The sequence below is a fragment of the Amblyraja radiata genome, chromosome 12 (genome assembly GCF_010909765.2).
Source record: "Amblyraja radiata isolate CabotCenter1 chromosome 12, sAmbRad1.1.pri, whole genome shotgun sequence".
Taxonomy (NCBI): Eukaryota; Metazoa; Chordata; class Chondrichthyes; order Rajiformes; family Rajidae; genus Amblyraja; species Amblyraja radiata.
The window spans coordinates 52,551,505-52,571,695 of NC_045967.1; the positions used below are offsets into that span (position 1 = coordinate 52,551,505).

At 45.0% G+C, this 20,191-nt stretch overlaps 2 protein-coding genes across 3 annotated transcripts in view; one reads left to right on the forward strand and one right to left on the reverse strand.

Annotated features, from left to right (window-relative positions):
- On the reverse strand, positions 1 to 16,481 carry LOC116979206 (serpin H1-like). Of its 2 annotated transcripts, none has more exons than XM_033030776.1 (6): positions 16,438 to 16,481; positions 10,847 to 10,909; positions 4,804 to 5,418; positions 4,066 to 4,164; positions 2,634 to 2,866; positions 1 to 523 (listed from the first exon to the last, which is right to left on the reverse strand). In XM_033030776.1, the coding sequence occupies exons 3-6, from the start codon at positions 5,384 to 5,386 to the stop codon at positions 224 to 226; spliced, it is 1,215 nt and encodes a 404-aa protein (XP_032886667.1). In that variant the 5' UTR covers positions 5,387 to 5,418; positions 10,847 to 10,909; positions 16,438 to 16,481; the 3' UTR covers positions 1 to 223. The 2 variants fall into 2 exon arrangements, with proteins under 2 accessions (XP_032886667.1, XP_032886666.1); XM_033030775.1 differs by lacking the exon at positions 16,438 to 16,481 and adding an exon at positions 7,488 to 7,524 and having other exon boundaries at positions 213 to 523; positions 10,847 to 10,908.
- Positions 15,723 to 20,191, forward strand: part of LOC116979205 — a 21,926-nt gene continuing 17,457 nt past the window's right edge. The window contains exons 1-3 of the mRNA XM_033030774.1: positions 15,723 to 16,213; positions 18,610 to 18,741; positions 19,953 to 20,088. Of these exons, the coding sequence (XP_032886665.1) occupies positions 18,622 to 18,741; positions 19,953 to 20,088 (256 nt within the window). The 5' untranslated portion in view covers positions 15,723 to 16,213; positions 18,610 to 18,621. The remainder of the gene's footprint in view (positions 16,214 to 18,609; positions 18,742 to 19,952; positions 20,089 to 20,191) is intronic.

A 20,191-nucleotide genomic window follows, 5' to 3' on the forward strand; every position in this document is an offset into this window, starting at 1 on the left:
TATTTCAGTGAACCAAAATGCATTATTTTGGGCATTTCTCGAGCCTTAGTGATTCTAATACAGTTAACTTCATTTGACCCCACATTATTGATGTTTTGCACCATGGCACCACAACAATGAAGGAATCATTATTACACCACCTCCAGTACACAGGTAACCTGAAAGTGAGGTCATTAATATTTGTACAGAATATTACTGCACTTTGTAAAAAATTAATTCAAGTTTACAATTCGTCATGGTTGTTTACTTTTGGTTTGACTAACTTTCCAATGAAGAGTAGAGAGTTAGTTTTGTTATCTCGGACGAGGAAGATGAATGGGCGATCTGCGTAGAAGAGCTCAGGCGATCTCATTTCATCGCGAGTATGTAATTCGGGATCAAATTCGTTTCCTTCGAAGTCCCACTCTAGCGCTGTGGCGTGGAGCATGCCGGACAAGTAGAGCTCTTTATTCCCTGTTATACCAGAGAAATCGGCTCTGTTCTGATCTGTAGCTTCAGTCAGGCCCAGCTCCTGTAAGTATTTCTTAAGAGAAGAAAGAAGATTTTCAGTGTTAAAACAATCATTGGAAAAGAAAAAGCACAAACAAGTTACAATTTCACCATCTTTCTAATGTTGATTTTTAGTTTTGTTTAGAGATACAGTGCAGAAACGGGCTCTTCGTCCCAACAGGTCTGCGCTCACCATTATCCTACACACTAGGTACAAACCAGGGAACGGGGATTCCCCTCCGCCACCATAGATGAAGCTCACACCAGGGTCTCATCCATACCCCGTAACACTGCTCTCTCTCCCCATCCCCGCACTCGCAACAAGGGCAGAGTCCCTCTGGACCTCACCATTCACCCCACCAGCCGGCAAATACAACACATAATCCTCCGCCATTTCCGCCACCTCCAACGTGACCCCACCACTCGCCACATCTTCCCATCTCCCCCCATGTCTGCCTTCCGCAAAGACCGCTCCCTCCGCAACTCCCTCGTCAATTCTTCCCTTCCCTCCCGCACCACCCCCTCCCCGGGCACTTTCCGTTGCAACCGCATGAAATGCAACACCTGTCCCTTCACCTCCCCCCTCGACTCCATTCAAGGACCCAAGCAGTCGTTCCAGGTGCGACAAAGGTTCACCTGTATCTCCTCCAACCTCATCTACTGCATCCGCTGCTCTAGATGTCAGCTGATTTACATCGGGGAGACTAAGCGGAGGTTGGGCGATCGTTTCGCCGAACACCTCCGCTCAGTCCGCAATAACCTACCTGAACTCCCGGTGGCTCAGCACTTCAACTCCCCCTCCCATTCCCAATCCGACCTCTCTGTCCTGGGTCTCCTCCATTGACAGTGAGCAACAGCGGAAATTGGAGGAACAGCACCTCATATTCCGCCTGGGGACCTTGTGTCCGGATGGCATTAACATTGAATTCTCCCAATTTTGCTAGCCCTTGCTGTCTCCTCCCCTTCCTTAACCCTCTAGCTGTCTCCTCCCACCCTCCCATCCACCCGCCCTCGGGCTCCTCCTCCTCCCCTTTTCCTTCCTTCTCCCCCCCACCCCCCATCAGTCTGAAGAAGGGTTTCGGCCCGAAACGTCGCCTATTTCCTTCGCTCCATAGATGCTGCTGCACCCGCTGAATTTCTCCAGCAATTTTGTGTACCTTAGCCTACAAACCTCTACGTCTTTAGTGTGGGCGGAAACTGGAGCTCCCCAGAGAAAGCCCATGCAGGCCACGGGGCGAACATACAAACTGAACATACAAGCGCCCGTAGTCAGGATTGAACCCGGGTCTGTAAGGCAGCAACTCTACCGCTGCATACCAGTGTATGTCAGTGGGAAACATGATTTAATCTCACTCCACTGGATCTGATTGACATCAAACGCCACTGTTCATCGCCTCTCCTTGCCTGTGTCTACCTGTCACCTGCCTCGATTTGTCCCGACTCCTCTCCCCCAGCTTTCTTTTTACCCCTCTCCACCTGCTAATCAGTCTGAAGAAGTGTCCCGACCTGAAACGTAACATAGAAAATAGGTGCAGGAGTAGGCCATTCAGCCCTTTGCGCCTGCACCACCATTCAACATGATCATGGCTGATCATCCAACTCGGTATCCTGTACCTGCCTTCTCTCCATTACCCCCTGATCCCTTTAGCCACAAGGGCCACATCTAACTCCCTCTTAAATATAGCCAGTGAACTGGCCTCAACTACATTCTATGGCAGAGAATGCCAGAGATTCACCACTCTGTGTGAAAAATGTTTTTCTCATCTCAGCCCTAAAAGATTTCCCCTTTATCCTTAGACTGTGACCCCTTGATCGGGACTTCCCCAACATCGGGAACAATCTTCCTGCATCTAGCCTGTCCAATCCCTTAAGAATTTTGTAAGTTTCTATAAGATCCCCCCTCAATCTCCTAAGTTCTAGTGAGTACAAGCTGAGTCTATCCAGTCTTTCTTCATAAGTGCTGACATCCCAGGAATCAGTCTGGTGAACCTATCCATGTTCTCCACTTTAGAAACTAATTCTGGAAGTTACAAATGCCCACATGTGTATTCCTTGTATGAAGTTATATGGAAGAGTTTAGCTGTTAAGGTTCTCCGTAAATTGGTGCCTTGCTTGTGACAAGGCAGTTAGGCCATTGTTCTTACCTGTAATTCATGACTGACTTCAACACGGACTTTGGGAAGAGAGATACTAATGGCCTTTGTTTGCATCTTGCTGAACCAAATGTTGAGCTGTTCCTTGCTCAGCAACTTCTCGATTCTCTCCATTGGCTCCACGTGTCGTGACATTATGAAGATCATGCTGGAGTGCTTGTGTGCAAGGGGCATCTCAAGAAGCTGGAGTTTATTGACCTTGTCGTCATAGTAGTTATATAATCCTAAAGGAGAAAAATGTCAGAAATGTAAAAACGTTCACATGTTTCCCCAAAGGTCGTGCAAGCAAAATAGTGCAATGTTCAGACAGTCAGCCAGCATCTGTGGAGAAAGAACTAACATTTCAGGAAGTTAACATTTCAGATCGAATTGTCATTCCAATTGTCAGCCTGTGTAGGAAGGAACGCCTGATGCTGGTTTACACCGAAGATAGGCACAAAATGTTGGAATAACTCAGCGCGACAAGCAGCATCTCTGGAGAGAAGGGTGATGTTTCTGGTCGAGACATCTCTTCAGACTGTTAGACCTTGTTCAGCCGAGGTCACTCACAATCAGAGAAAATAATTCAGGATTTTATCACCCAAAATACAGAAGCCAGGTGTAACTAATATCCCCAATGTCACTTAGGTTATTTGTTCTATATCTCTCTATATCACTGTCTATATCTCTTTCATAGAAACATAGAAATTAGGTGCTGGAGTAGGCCATTCGGCCCTTCGAGCCTGCACCGCCATTCAATATGATCATGGCTGATCATCCAACTCAGTATCCCGTACCTGCCTTCTCTCCATACCCTCTGATCCCCTTAGCCACAAGGGCCACATCTAACTCCCTCTTAAATATAGCCAATGAACTGGCCTCAACTACCCTCTGTGGCAGAGAGTTCCAGAGATTCACCACTCTGTGTGAACCCTAAGGCTGAAGAAGGGTCTCGACCCGAGACGTCACCTATTCCTTATCTCCAGAGATGCTGCGTGACCTGCTAAGTTACGCCAGCTTTTTGTGTTGAAGAAAACACAACATCGGTGAGGCCAAGCGCAGGCTTGGCGATCGCTTCGTCCAACACTTCCGCTCGTGCAGCAATAACCACCCTGATCTCCCGGTGGCTCAGCACTTCAACTCTCCCTCCCATTCCGAATACGACCTTTCTGTCCTGGGCCTCCTCCATGGCCAGAGTGAGTCCCACCGCAAATTGGAGGAAGAGCACCTCATATTTTGCTTGGGTAGTATGAACATTGACTTCTCCAATTTCAGGTAGTCCTTGCTTTCTCCCCCCCCCCCATCCCAGGCCTCCCACAAGCCTATTCCTTCTCTCCATAGATGCTGCCTCACCCGCTGAGTTTCTCTAGCATTTTGTGTCCACCAGCTTTTTGTGTCAACCTTTCTGGTTTGTATGCTTCATAAAGTGTTGGACGTAACTTACCTGAACGATGCATCATGGGGACAGAAACAGTGCGACTTCTAGTTACCAAGAAGCCTCTTGTATCGATCATGTCCTTGTGGAATTTTTCATCCCAGTGAGCTGCAAAAGCAAGATGACGACAATTAAATGTTTGACAAGGTGCCTGCAGACGGAATTATTGTGTTTAGGTCAAGAATGTTTTATTGTCATATGTCCCAGATAGAACAATGAAATGTGTAAACAGAATATGTAAACATAGTACACTGTAAATATAATAAATGAGAAAAAAGTGTAGTGTGTATATGTGTATATATATATATATATATATAGCTCCGAAAACCGACATTTTTAACTGCCGGGATCGAGGCGCAAACTCGCGACCTTGCGGCCACGAGCCGAGCACTCTACCACTGAGCCACCCGTTAAACGTTAAAATCTACGCTAAAAATCTTCCATTCCGAAATCCGAAAAATTCCGAAATCCGAAAAGTGTCTGGTCCCAAGGTTTTCGGATAAGAGATTGTGAACCTGTATATATAGGTACATACCTATATTTTATATATATACGCACACATATGTACATATACGCACACATATGCGCACATAAAATACAAACAATAGTGCAATAGTAATAATAATAATAATAGCCTATGTAGTTCAGAGCTTATTTGGAGGTTGTAGTGTTTAATAGCCTAATGGCTGTAGGGAAGAAGGTTTTGCACGGTTTAATAATTCCTTCAGCAATAATTATAATACTCACGTTTAAAATACATGGCATTGACGAACAAAGCACCATCAACTTTGGAGACATCCTTTGTGATTTCTTTGAGCTTTCCCTCTGTAGTTTTAGAGGCCCATTCGTTTAGGGATTGGACCAAACTCCTCTTGTCTCTGAAATTCACCTTGGAGTGATCATGCTTGTAGTGGGCCTTGCTCTTCTGAACAAACTCATCGTTGAATTTGACGGAGTTTGGCCCGTAAAGGCGGCTGCCGATCTTCCACGTGCTGTTGCGGGCGGATTCGTCGCTGACTTCGTTGAACAGTTCCGAGAAGGTCGGGAGGAAGACGTCATCGCGCAGGTTGGTGTTGAGGAGTGACTTGACCTGGTTGGCCGTCTTATCCTTGGCACCCAGAGACATCACACCCAAGGAGGAAGCCACCACCATCGGGGACAATAGGAGGTTCTCGGTCGAGAATTTTGCGTCCTTGGCCATGGCCTTGAAAAGGTTGAGGGCCAGGTTCACCGTACCTTCTGCCAGGCTGGAAGTGTGGTCTTCCAACTTCATGGGATCTGCTGTGACTACCACATGTAGCAGACATAGGATCATGAACTTCATCGCCATGGTCTCACCCAGTGAATTTTTATCCGACAATGCTGTAGGCAAACAATGAAATAAAGTTATCTGGAAAACATAGGGATTAATATACGTAATGCTAATATTTCTGTCTATTCAAAATATTTCTCAGAAAGAAAACCCAGCGAGTAACTAGATGGTCACCATTATACTAAATTAATGAAGCAGTCACCTATTATATATGATAAGCAATCACCTTTTTTCGCTTCCAGTTCCCACCTCCCCAGCCTCCACTACAATCAGGGTGAAGAAGGGTTCCGACCCAGAACATCACCTATCCATTTTCCCCACAGATGCTGCCAGACCCGCTGAGTTACTCCAGCATTTTGTGTCTGTCACATGTTAACAACTGGGCTTGTTTTACATTAACGACAAGCTTCTCATCCCTTCCAGCCAGAGTCCAATTCCTCACCAGATGCTGCCTGAACCGTTGAGTTGCTCCAGCACTTTGTGTTTTGCGGAAAATCGCGGCGCCTCGAGGCAGCCATACAAGACTTAATTGTGCTGGGGGTGTTGGGATCTAAGAACAGCTGTGAATGCCTGGCCCCGCAAAGGCAATCAGAAAATGTTAAATGTGTAGGAAGGAACTGCAGATGCTGGTTTACACCAAAGATAGACACAAAATGATGGGATTAACTCAGTGGGACAGGCAGCATCTCTGGAGAGAAGGAATGGGTAACTTTTCGGGTCTTCTGAAGAAGGGCCTCGAACCGAAACGTCACCCATTCATTCTCTCCAGAGATGCTGCCTGTCCCGCTGAGTTACTCCAGCATTTTGTGCCTATCTTCAGAATATGGTCAATCTTGCCACTACCTGGCTCCAATCTGCTTTCTTGGTGGATTGTCTCAGCAAGAGATTTACTGCCACTTCTTAGGCTGCGCAATAAAAATCGTGGACCAGACGCTGTGATGTACGATCAAGAATTCCACTGGCAGTGAATGAATGATCTTGCCACCTGCTCATCTAAGGCCATCAAAATCGCAAGTGGTCAGTTTGCAATGTCTTCAGTTCGTGAGCAGTTAAGTAACTTGTGATTGAATGCTCAACCATCGCAGCTTCCAACAAGCAGCGATAATCAGTAACACCAATACCAGAATTGTACATCCTTACCAGCTGTAATATACTTTATCCATATGCTTGCCTATCATGTTGCCTTCTCGTGTATTAGCAAATGGTGCCAGATATTTTATGCTTCCTAAAAGCTAATCAACTCTTCAAAGCTACACAGCACATTTGACAGAACCACAGGTTATTCTGGCAGCCCAAAGAAATCTAGACATGTTATATGTACATTCAACATCCGGTCAGTTCTCAGTTCCACATGTCTCAATTTTCAAATTGTTTTTGTTTCTATATGGGGAGGAGAAGGATAATTAGTTTAGTTTAGAGATACAGTGCGGAAAGAGGCCCTTCGGCCCACCGAGTTGTACCCTGTACACTAGCACTTACCTACACACTAGGGATAATTTTACAATGTTAGCGAAGTCAATTAACCTACAATCCTGTACGTCTTTGGAGTCTGGGAGGAAATCGGAACACCAGGAGAAAACCCACGTGATCATAGGGAGAACGTACAAACTCCGTACAGACGGCATTCGTAGTCAGGATCGAACCCGGGTCCCTGGCGCTGTAAGGCAGCAACTCTACCTGTGTGCCACCGGGTACTCCCATTCAATGGCATGAGGTTAAGAGGAAGGACGATAAGAACCCTGGCGCTGTAAGGCAGCAACTCTTAACGCTGGGCCACCGTGCCGCCCCATTGATGTTATCGTGGGCACAAGGGGCACTCAAATATATTCTCTATACCTGATTTGCTGCAATTTGTTTTTACGAGTGAGTGAACAATATTTCTGGATCTCAGATCAAAATTTATCTTGACACTGCAATATCCAATATTTCAAATGTAGAAATCATTCCAAGAAGCTGCAGTCCAATGGTGAAGTTTGTGAAATCAGAAGTGACAAGTTGAAATGCCAACACAGGAAAAAAAAATCTAACGGCTGGCATACATGATACTAACTCGGGTTAAAATGATTACAGTCGATCTATTATAAATGGCACGCCAAAGCTGCAGCCATTTATTTTGTACCTTAAAATCTTTTAAGTACATCTTTGCCAAGTTCATTCTGAAAGATACAACAAGTACAAGTGAAGGGTATACAGTTCATTTTGTTATTTTTTATTATTGAAACACACCATAATGCAGGGAGGTGGGCAGTTAGGGAGGAAGGAGTTGCTGAGATGAGGGTGTACCTAGACCACAACGTTTTTCATTTAGTCATCCCCTTACTGTGCAAAGCCCTGCTGAATGCATTCATTCACATCTCATTGTATGGTTTACAAAGCCCAATAATTAGAAGAGGTTAGCCTTCTCGAACGATTAAAATGGTTCATAAATGCCAAAATTGATTCAATTAGATGTCCAATCCTTCAGGTACTTTCAGAGAACTAATCTAAAATAGTTTAGTAGTAGTTATCCAAGAGCCACGTGCTGCATTGTCAATACTACTTCAACCACGTTACTAATAGGGTAAAAAAGACAGCGACATCTATAATAGATAAATATTTAGTGTGCAGGAGGAAGGAACTGCAGATGCTGGTGTACACCGAAGATAAGACACAAAATGCTGGAGTAACTCAGTGTGACTGGCAGCATCTCTGGAGAGAAGGGATGGGTGATGTTTCGGATCGAGACCCTTCTTCAGACTAAATATTTAGTTTGTTTATGTATATATATATTGAATTGAATTAATGAAAAAATTGCCCATCAATATTTATTAAAGCATTTTATGCGTATGTACATATGTATGCATATGAATGCACATTTATGCATATGTACACACACACACACACACACACACACATATATATATATATGCGTGTATATACATATCAAGTCAAGCGTCAAGAGAGTTTATTGTCATGTGTCCCAGATAGGACAATGAAATTCTTGCTTTGCTTCAGCACAACAGAATATAGTAGGCATGAATACAGAACAGATCAGTGTGTCCATATAATATGTAGTATGTCGACCAATTGTCCATCAAAAGCTTATTAAAGCAAATATATACATATATAGTATATATACTATATACATATACATATATAGTATATGTATATATATATATTTGCTTTAATAAGCTTTTGATTGACAATTGGTGACGTTTTGAGTCGAGACTTTTCTTCAGATGTCCTATAAGGAGAGGATGAGTGAATTGTCAAGCCAGAGGGAGGGGTATATGTGAAAGGGGATGGGGACGCAGGCAGGGGAAAGATAGGATTTTTTGTTTGTAGTTCACATCTACCATCCTTAACTTTGTAACCCATTTCAGACTCTGCTGCCACCTGCTGTACATTTTTCTTGGATGAGTTCCAGTTACAGTAACATGCGATCAATCTACGCTGGCAATGCAGTCAGTCGCCACTTTCTCCAGGTTCTCCAGCGCCGGAGGAACTCAGCGGGTCGGGCATGGGGGGATAATCCCTGGAACGGTCCCGACTCGCAAAGTCGTCTGCCCATTCCCTCCTCCACACCTGCTGCTTTAAACCCAAGACAGACACAAAATGCTGGAGTAACTCAGCGGGACAGGCAGCATCTCCGGAGAGAAGGAATAGGTGACATTTCGGGTCGAGACCTTTCTTCAGACTGATAGTCAGGGGTGTGAGGCGAGAGATAGAGACGGCGATAGAGAGATATAACAATTCCCTTTATCATCGTTACTTTTGTTTTGCATGTCTTTCATTCATTTGTTCCACATCTCTCTACATCACCGTCTATATCTCTCGTTTCCCTCTCCCCTTGACTCTCAGTCTGAAGAAGTGTCTCGACCCGAAACGTTACCCATTTCTTCTCTCCAGAGATGCTGCCTGTCCCGCTGAGTTACTCAAGCTTTGTCTGTCTCTCCGCCCATTTCCTTTCCGCCCCTTTTACTGCGTTCAAACCAATCGCCCCCTCGTCAGACTGTGTACGTGGCAGCCCCAGCCTCTGAAGAAGGGTTTCGGTCCGAAACGTCGCCTATTTCCTTCGCTCCATAGATGCTGCTGCACCCGCTGAGTTTCTCCAGCAATTTTGTGTACCAGCCCCTGCTCATTGTTCATCTTAGTGAGGGCGAGGTCGGTGCAGGATTTCCAATCTGGTTGTCTTTATAATGCAGCCAGCCTATTTCTGCCCAATATATCTCACCTTCCTTGGCAATTCTCTCCGTTTCTGGGTTATAAAGTCATAAGTGATAGGAGCAGAATCAGGCCGTTCGGCCCAAATAGGCTGGACGGCTTGGTTGCAATAATCTATAGTAATTTCACTGACTGATTAGCACACAACGAAAGCTTTTCACTGTACCTCGGTACGCCATAAGTGATGGGAGCAGAATTAGGCCATTCGGCCCATCAAGTCTATTCTGCCATTCAATCATGGCTGATCTACCTATCACTCCCGACTCCATTCTCCTGCCTTCTCCCCATAACCCCTCCACCCGGTGAATAAAGAAATACTCGTATTAGTGTTAATTCCGATGCATGATACATTAGAACCCAATCATTCAATGGCTGCGGCACATCTATCTCTTCAGTAACGCAGCCTTATCTAGCGCCGCTAGGCGTGAAGATGTTTTATTTTACCAGCAGGGTACGTGATCCTAGTGGGAAGCAGCCAGCCCCGACCCGACAATGAAGCGTGGAAACAAAGAGCTGCAGACATTGGGTTAAACTAAAGATAGACACAAAGTGCTCGAGTAACTCCGCCCGTCGGGCAGCATCTCTGGAGAACATGGATAGGTGATGTTTTGTATCGGGACCCTTCTTCAGGCTGAAAGTAGGGAGTTGTGGCGTTCATAAGTGGTGGAAGAAGAGTTAAGCCATTCGGCCCATCAAGACTACTCCGCCATTCAACCATGGCTGATCTATCTCTCCCTCCTAACCCCATTCTCCTGCCTTCGCCCTGACACCCGTACTAATCAAGAATCTATCAATCTGCACCTTAAAAATACCCATTGACTTGGCCTCCACAGCCTTCTGTGGCAATTAATTCCACAGATTCACCAGAGTGAATAGCTGGAGGCGAGAAAGGGGCCATTGGGTCTTGCTACCCTTCTGCCTCTTTAACCCATGTTACCTCCGCCCCGCACACTTCTGGCGCGGCGGTAGAGTTGCTGCCTCACAGCGCCAGAGTCCCGGGTTCGATCCTGACTACGGGCGCTGTCTGTACGGAGTTTGTACCTTCTCCCCGTGGCCTGCGTGGGTTTTCTCCGGTTTCCTCCCCCCACATTCCAAAGACGTGCAGGTTTGTAGGTGAATTGGCTTCTGCTCATTACCCCTAGTGGATAGGATAGAACTAGTGGGTCGGCGCGGACTTGGTGGGCTGAATGGCCTGTTCTATGCTGTATCTCCAAACTAAGCACACCTCACACACACACACACACCCTTAAGCTTTTCTTTGGCGACGCGTCTCACCTTTGTCCACCCGCCGACGTTTGCTATCACTCCTGCAGATGGATCACAGTATCGCTCTTCACCGCAGTTCCATCGACTAGTGCAAACAAAGAGACCACCCTCCCGTTATATAACCAGTCCCGGGAAAGTTCCAGAAGGAATCTGCGAACCAAAGATCTTTGCTGCGAACCGTCTGTGTAACCCGAGCCAACTGCACCGCCCCCGTGGGCAGGGTCACCGTCCCAAACTCCAGAATGTTCTTTCCCAGTTAGTCTGCTATTTCCCCTACACAAAACAGTATGAGATGCTGTCTGGGTCCCGCTGAGTTACTCCAGTCTTGTGTGTCTAACTTCGGTGTAAACCAGCGTCTGCAGTTCCTTCCCACGCAATGCAGCCTTGCTTTTCAATAGACCATCAGATAAAATCTACATGCATTTAGTAACTGGGGGAAAATAATCACAGTGAATGGCGGTGCTGGCTCGAAGGGCCGAATGGCACCTATTGTCTATTGTCTATAACACAAAGTGCTGGGGGAACTCAGCGGGCCAGGCAGCATCTGTGGAGGGAATGGACAGACCATGTTTCTGTTCTGGACCCTTCAGATGTAATCATATATTTGATACATTCCAGGACAAAACAGTAACATCTTCAGTCCATTCGCTCCACAGATGCTGCCTGACCCGCTGAGTTCCTCCAGCACTCTGTGATTTGCAATAAGACTCTGCCTTACATTGTTCAATGTGTATCAGTATAGCTTTTTCCCCCCTGAAGCTAGTGGTCTGTTGTATCAAGGGGAGCTTCTTATATCGATTAAATCGATACTTTAAACTAACCAGAGACAACTTGACAGGCATCTGCCGTTTCTGGTGTCTCCAGCGACAACATCATTCTGTTTGGCAATTCTTGAAACCCTTTTTTAACTTTGCTGCGAGATGTTTAAATAAGCACATCAATATTTCCAACAATACTGAAAACGAACCGATAGGAGATAGGTCGATTATTTTTATTGAAACAGACAAGTGCCGATGAACTGGTGAAGCGGTAGGAATATTGATTGATTGATCGTGGTCGTGAATTTCGGTGGATGGAATGATGAAATCTAGTGTAATTCCTCTTCACATATAGCACGCAAAGACTTCCCCCACCCCCACTCTCCCCACCCCCACCCCCTCACCTTCTCTCCCTTAACTGCCACGTCGACAGTTGGGAAAAAATACTTCTCGTACATGCTTTTCATTTATACCACTTTAAAAACAAATCTAATTGCATCTTTATGGGTCACTTCTGTTTGACCCTTTCGATTCCAAAGCAAAACAAAAATCATCATCTTCTACAACAAATCTCGATTACGTTTTAAATATTCGAAAACGCACACCTCCAGATTCAAGGGACAGTTTCTTCCCAGCTGTTATCAGGCGTCTGAACCATCCTAGCAACAACCAGAGAGCAGCCCTGACCTCCAATCTACCCCATTGGGAACCCTCGGACTATTTTCAATCGGACTTCACTGGGCTTTATCTTGCACTAAACGTTATTCACTTGCCCATGTATCTGTACACTGTGGACAACTTGATTGGTCGACCACAGCTGTACTGTATAGGAAGGAACTGCAGCCCTAATCCTAACCCTGATGCAGCTGCTGGTTTAAACCGTAGACACAAAAAAACTGGAGTAACTCAGCGGGACAGGCAGCATCTCTGGAGAGAAGGAATAGATGACGTTTCGGGTCGAGACCCTTCTTCAGTTATAAGACAGAATTCCTCCTCATAGGCTCCAAAGCCACACTCAGCAAAATCAATAACCCCACTCTCACCATCGACAGCACCACTGTCTCCCCATCTCCCCAGGCCCGCAACCTTGGCGTGATCTTTGATTCCACCCTCTCCCTTGAGCCTCACATCCGCCATGTCATTAAAACCTCCTTCTTTCATCTCCGCAACATCGCCAAACTCAGACCCTCTCTCACACCTCCCGCTGCTGAAAGACTCATCCATGCCTTCATCTCCTCCCGACTGGACTATTGCAACTCACTTCTCCTTGGCATCAGCTCCACCTACATCAACCGACTCCAACTGGTCCAGAACGCATCCGCCCGACTCATCACCCACACCAAATCCTGGCATCACATCACTCCAGTCCTCAAACAACTTCACTGGCTTCCCATCTCCCACCGGATCACCTACAAAACCCTGGTCCTCACCTACAAAGCCCTCCACCATCTGGCCCCCCCATATCTCACTGACCTCCTCTCCCCCTACCAACCCTCACGGTCCCTCAGATCCACATCAGCCGGTCTCCTCTCCATCCACAAATCCAACCTCCGCAGTTTTGGGGACAGAGCCTTCTCCAGGGCAGCTCCCAGGCTCTGGAACTCCCTCCCCCAACTGATCCGCAATTCCGTGACCCTCACCATCTTCCAGTCCCGCCTCCAGACCCATCTCTTCACCTCTGCCTACCCTTAGCCCCACGTCCCCCTCCCTTTTCATATGTGCATTAATTGCCTCATATTGTGTTTTGAATTGAATTCTGTCTTTACTTTGTGTACTAGTCATGTCTCTACTATTTATTTCATTCCCCTTACATGTTTTTCCTCTACCTGCTAAATTTTTGTAAGGTGTCCTTGAGACTCTTGAAAGGCGCCCATAAATAAAATTTATTATTATTTATTATTATTCAGTTCTATATACATTGGATGTGAAAACCAAATTACCTGCATTCTGTTGATTTTTATTGTTATAAATATATATAACTTTTTTGGTCTTTATTTATAATGTTTACAGAGTACTCTGTTTATATATCTCCAGCTATACATCACCGTCTATATCTCTCGTTTCCCTCTTCTCTGACTCTCAGTCTGAAGAAGGGACTCGACCTGAAACGTCATCTATTCCTTTTCCCCAGAGATGCGCCTGACTCGGGGAGTTACTCCAGCTGTTTGTGTCTATCTTCGGTTTAAACCAGCATTTGCATAGAAACATAGAAAATAGGTGCAGGAGTGGGCCATTCGGCCCTTTGAGCCAGCACCGCCATTCAATATGATCATGGCTGTTCATCCAAAATCAGTACCCCATTCCTGCCTTCTCCCCATATCCCTAGATTCCGTTAGCTCTAAGAGCTATATATAACTCTCTCTGCAGTTCCTTCCTACACATGTTTATGTTCATGTTGTGCTTCTGTAAGCTAGAATTCGACTGGGCTTATATTCACTGGAATTTAGAAGGATGATAGGATATCTTATAGAAACATATAACATTCTTAAGGGATTGGACTGGTTGGATGCAGAAAAATGTTCCTGATGTTGGGGGAGTCCAGAACCAGGCGTCACAGTTTAGAAATAGGCCATTTAGGACTGAGATGACTATATCAGAGAACTATAACAGCCCATTGCACTTTATCTGTTTATTTATGTGTATATATATATGGTCTATGTTATATGGACACACTGAACTGTTCTGTGTTCATGCTTACAATATTCTGTTGTGCTGCAGCAAGCAAGAATTTCATTGTCCTATCTGGGTCACATGACAATAAACTCTTTTGACTTGACTTGACTTGAGATGAGGAAAAACTCTTTCACCCAGAAAGTTGTGAATCTGTGGTATTCTCTGCCACAGAAGGCAGTGGAGGCCAATTCACTGGATGTATTCAAGAGCGAGTTACATTTAGCTCTTAGGGCTAATGGAATCGATATGGGGAGAAAGCAGTAACGGGGTACTGATGGTGGATGATCAGCCATGATCATATTGAATGGCGGTGCTGGTTCGAAGGGCCGAAGGGCCGAATGGCCTACTCCTGCACATGTTTTCTATCTTACTATGCTTCTAATTTCATTGTTCAGTGTCAATAAAACACTTTGACTCTTGATACTAGAGGGGAAGATAGATACAAAATGCCGGAGTAACTCAACGGCTCAGGCAGCATCTCTGGAGAAAATAACTGGGTGATGTTTCAGGTTGGAATCCCTCTTCAGACTACTGAGTTCAACCCCCAAACTAACCCGATTCTTCTCTCCAGAGATGCTGCCTGTCCTGCTGAGTTACTGGAACTCTCTGCCACAGAGGGTAGTCGAGGCCAGTTCATTGGCTATATTTAAGAGGGAGTTAGATGTGGCCCTTGTGGCTAAGGGGATCAGAGGGTATGGAGAGAAGGCAGGTACGGGATACTGAGTTGGATGGTCAGCCATGATCATATTGAATGGCGGTGCAGGCTCGAAGGGCCGAATGGCCTACTCCTGCACCTAATTTCTATGTTTCTATGTTTCTATGTTACTCCAGCATTTAGTGTCTATCTTCACTTATTCCCTTTCTCCAGAGAAGTCTGAAGAGGGGATCCCACCCAAAAGGTCACCTATTCCTTTTCTGCTGCCTGACCCCCCCCCCCCCTTGAATTACTCCAGCACTTTGTGTTTCTTTTTTTTTGTGTGAACTATCATCTGCAGTTTCATCAATACACACTGAAGGGGGTGGTCAAGGCTTCGTAGCTGTCAATCATGGAGGTAGGGGGGCGGGGTCTGAGGTGAGGTCTTTGGTCCGCACTTGGAGCCTGGTGACGCGGGGCGGAGGGTGGAGCCTGGTGACGCGGGGCGGAGGGTGGAGCCTGGTGACGCGGGGCGGAGGGTGGATCCTGGTGACGCGGGGCGGAGGGTGGAGCCTGGTGACGGGACACGCCGGGCGTCGCCGGGTGGAGTACGTCGCATGGGTGACGGGGCTGCCGGGCGTCGCACGTCGCCTGGGTGACGGGGCACGCCGGGCGTCGCCGGGTGGAGTACATCGCCTGGGTGACGGGGCACGCCGGGCGTCGCCGGGTGCAGTACGTCGCCTGGGTGACGGGGCACGCCGGGCGTCGCCGGGTGGAGTACGTCGCCTGGGTGACGGGGCACGCCGGGCGTCGACTGGGTGACGGGGCACGCCGGGCGGAGCGTTGGCCGTTGGGGTGGATCTTACGATTCAACGCCTCAGGCCTCAACCCGCCCAAATGGAGCCTGTTTCTTCCACAGTGCAGCCTCTCCGCTGACTCCTTCCCTCACACCGCGGATCCCACTCGGATTACCTCCCATCTCCACCTTCAATTCACTTCACGTTCGATTAATTTGAACTTTACCTAGTTGTGTTTTTTCAGCGAAAGACTTTTAAGTATTTCTGGCTGGTTTGGGTTAGTGGAAGCGTTATATTATTTATTGGAAAACAATACTGTTGTTAATTTATTACTGTGACTTAATTCCAGTAATTTAGTGCTGTGTTTAAAGTAGTTCCACTTTAAGAATAACATGAGCCTTAATGCATACCTGAGTTGACCAGCTGAGTCACTCCCAAGACTTTGAGTTTTTTGTTTTAAAAACCAGCATCTGCAGTTCCTTGCATCTCCTTATACATCCCTTGCACATTTCTAGTAAGTAAACATCACCAACATGATGAGTTGAAATAAGAGCAGTGGCCAATCTAAGTTTAAATACTCCAACATTATTTTTTCCAAAGTTTGTCACCAACAACATGGTGCGTTTTTGTCTTCTGTCGGAGTCGAGGAGCGTACAGATGAGACAGCGCTTGCTTAGCGAGGAAAACACAAAGTACTGGAGGAACTCAGTGGGTCAGCCAGCATCTGTGGAGGGAATCAAAGATCATATAGCAGAGCTCTGCTATAAGATCTTTGGAGGGAATGGCCAGGCGACGTGTTTAGAGTTTACTTTATTATTGTCACGTGTCCCAAGGTACAGTGACAAGCTTTTTTGTTGCATGCTATCCAGTTAAGCGAAGATATTGCAACAAAAATACATGATTACAATCAAGCCATCCGCATTGTACAGATACAAGATAAAGGGAATAATGTTTAGTGCAAGTTAAAGTCCGATTAAAGATAGTCCTAGGGTTTCCAATGTGAGATAGATGGTAAGTCCTGACCGATCTCTAGTTGGTGAGAGGACGGTTTAGTTAACTGATAACATCTGGGGAGAAACTGTCCCTGAATCTGGAGGTATAGGGAGGTTCCACAGCAGTCGGGTCACGACCCATGACCCGTACTGTTGCTACGCTACTCCAAATGGATTACACGCGATGAACTGCAGGTAGGCACTTACCATTGTTTCCAGCGTAGCGGGCCCATTAAAACCCGCTGAAATTGTCAATTTTTGCGCTGTAAATAATTATGGAAATCGGGATAAGCGTGTGAGACATTTAGCCTACTTCAGAATTCCAAAAGTGAGGAGAAATGACGGTAGATAAAACGAGAGCTGAAGGGACAACAACAGCCAGAGTGCTTGGCGAACATTGGCCGTTTGCTCACTGCATTTCATCAACTAAGGCATTATTTGTGTTTTTTCTTGATTCCTTTGGCATCCAAAAAGTTTCAGAAGTGATAAATCTGGCTGTAATTTTTTTAAATCGCCCATGGTTCTCGTGGGTTTTTACATACGAAATGAAAACGCATCTGAAGAATAATTTACAGCCAGATTTATCACTTCTGAGAATTTTTAGATACCAAAGGAATCAAGAAAAAACACAAATAATGCCTTACTTGATGAAATGCAATGAGCAAACGCGATAATTCCCAATATTTTCAATGTTTACCAAGCACTTTAGCTGCTGTAGTCCCTTCAGTTCTCGCTTCTCTATACCTTAATTTCGCTTCACGTTTGGAATTCTAAAGTTGGGTACATGTCTCTCACACTTACCCCGACTCCCACAATTTTTTTCAGCGCAAAAATTCAACATTTTGGCGGTTTTTAACAGGTAGGAAAGTACGCGTTTCTAGCATTAATAACATATACCGGAAGTGACGGATGTCTTCCAGTTGGATTTAGCGGCTCCGTGCGTCGAGCTCTATGACCCAGTGACCTTTCGTGCAACCCCCCTATACATTTTCACACTTCCGTATCTCTTGATGTAGTTTAAAGAAGTGTCACAACCCGAAATGTTACCTGTCCACAGATGCTACCCGAATCGCTGAGTTCCAGCAGCACTTTATGTTTTGCTCAAGATCCCAGCATCTGCAGTTTTCTTGTGCATACTATCTATAGATTGTATACAAAAGTTGCTCATGCAGAGGGAGATTTTTGCTCACTTTTGCCAGACAGTTGGGAGGCTTGTAACAGTTATGTCCTCTCTGGCATTGATTCATGATTCAGTTGAGATATTTGTGATGGGATTTCAAACTAAATGTCTTCCAGTTCAAGGTAGTAGATCCATATATCGCTTACTCTGATTACATTATTTCCCTTAAATATTTAATACAAATGGCTAAAGGAGGAAGATGTATACACTCTTTGAACTACAGCCTTAACAACATTAAAAAATATATACATTTATACTGTATTGGCCGCTGTGCATTCTATTTGTTATAGCATTATGAGCGATTGTTTCCAAATTCTATTACATTCTCTTTTTGCCGCTCAGTTAGCAACTGGATTTTGCCATATCTCTGGTTCATTATATTTTAATGAACAATGAATCTCCAAAAGCACTCTATTAATTGTTCTATGTAAAATCATATGTATTTTTATTATCAATTTGCAATCTGACATGATGTACAACTTCACTCCAAGTGGAGCTGCTCAGGGAATTAATATTCTTGTCGTCCTCCCTTTTAAGATAGTTCTTTAAACCTACCTCTCGGGCTAGGTTTTTGGTCATCTGTCTGAGTATGGCTTCCTGTGACTGCTGCCTAAATTTGTTTGATCCTGAGAGGTTTTATTATGGCCACAGATATACATGTCCAAGCTCTTGTACATGTAAGGAATGATACTCATAGTTCCTTCAAATGTCAGGCATTTCTAAAACTTTTTCTTGCAGGAGATTTTACTCATGGAGGAGATGCATGCAACCACAATAGAACAAATGAAACGATCTGTCTACTATCAGCTCATAACAATCGACAATTATCAGAAGGCCATTGGTGTAGAGGTAGTACAGCTGTTGGAATTGGTATGTCACTACAGATTTCAGTATTGTTTGATCAACTATAGATTATTAGTTTCTCTAACTTCAAGTAACCCCAGCAGTCCCTCTCTCTCTGTCCCTCCCCTACCCAAGTCGCACCAGCTCATTTTCACCCAACAAACGGCTAACAATGACCTGTTTCCTTTATCATCTTTTCTTTTTTGGAATTCTTTCAGTCATTGTTCTTTATCTCTCTACATCATCGTCTATATCTCTCGTTTCCCTTTCCCCTGACTAGAGTGAAGATGGGTCTCAACTCGAAACGTCAACCATTCCTTCTCTCCAGAGATGCTACCTGACCCGCTGAGTTACTCCAGCTTTTTGTATCTATCTATTGTTTAAGTAAAGTTTTTCACATTCCCGATATTGTGTTAGATTAATTACTGGAAAATTAAGTGAAAATGTCATGACAAGATTTTGAATATTATACCTGCACACTTAAATTCATAAGTGATTAGGAACATAATTAGGCCACTCTGACCATCAAGTCTACTCCGCCATTCAATCGTGGCTGATCTATCTTTTTCCCCACAACCTCATTATTCTGCCTTCTTCCCATAACTCCTGGCACCCGTACTAATCAAGAATCTATCTATTTCTGCCTTAAAAAATATCCATTGACTTGGCCTCCACAGCCGTCTGTGGCAATGAATTCCACAGATTCACCACCCTTTGACTGAAGAAATTCCTCCTCATCTCCTTTCTATAGGTACGTTCTTTTATTCTGAGGCCATGGTCTCTGGTCCTAGGCTCTCGCACTATTGGAAGCATCCGCTCCACATCCACTCTATGCAGGCCTTTCACTATTCAGTAAGTTTAAATGAGCCACCCCCCATCCTTCTAAACTCTGGCAAGTACAGCATCAGTGCCTTCAAACGCTCATCATATGTTAACCCAATCATTTCTGGGATCATTTAACTGGAACCTGACCTGTATTTAAATTGATCCTATGTTATGTTGTTGACTTTGTTATTTCCCCCTCAAACCTCTGTGCCTCTCAGCCAGTCTCCTCTTCACAGCATAAAACAAAATTTTGAGTAGTGGTCCTAATATATTTTGCGTTTTGGTGTCTGTGTCAGTCAATTAATATTCTTGCACAGCACCTTTGAATGTTTTGTGTTAAATGTACTATATGATTGCAAGTTGACTTTTGTTAAAATTGACCGTGGAAGGGAAAAAAATATGTTTTCATGCAGGTCAGAGTGAATATGCGGGATATTCATGTAATATTTGAAGATTCCAGCAAAAATTATGAGGCTCTCCATGGTCCGTTAATTCAGCTCCACAAATCAAGTAAAGACCTGTACAAAATGCTTAAAGAAACCAAAGCTGGTAAGGCATCATTTAGATTCATAGTGTCGTAAGAGTAATACAGCATGGAAAAAGGCCCTTCAATTTGCCCATGCTGACCAAGATGCCCCATCTTAGCAAGTCC

What these genes read in the sequence shown, in the direction of transcription:
- LOC116979206 (XM_033030776.1), bottom strand. Translation starts at nt 5,386, where the DNA reads ATGGCGATGAAGTTCATGATCCTATGTCTGCTACATGTGGTAGTCACA. An exon ending in CAATGCCATGTATTTTAAAC is followed by an intron (nt 4,165 to 4,803) that starts GTGAGTATTATA and finishes TTGCTTTTGCAG; the next exon opens with CTCACTGGGATGAAAAATTC. An exon ending in CCCCATGATGCATCGTTCAG is followed by an intron (nt 2,867 to 4,065) that starts GTAAGTTACGTC and finishes TTTCTCCTTTAG; the next exon opens with GATTATATAACTACTATGAC.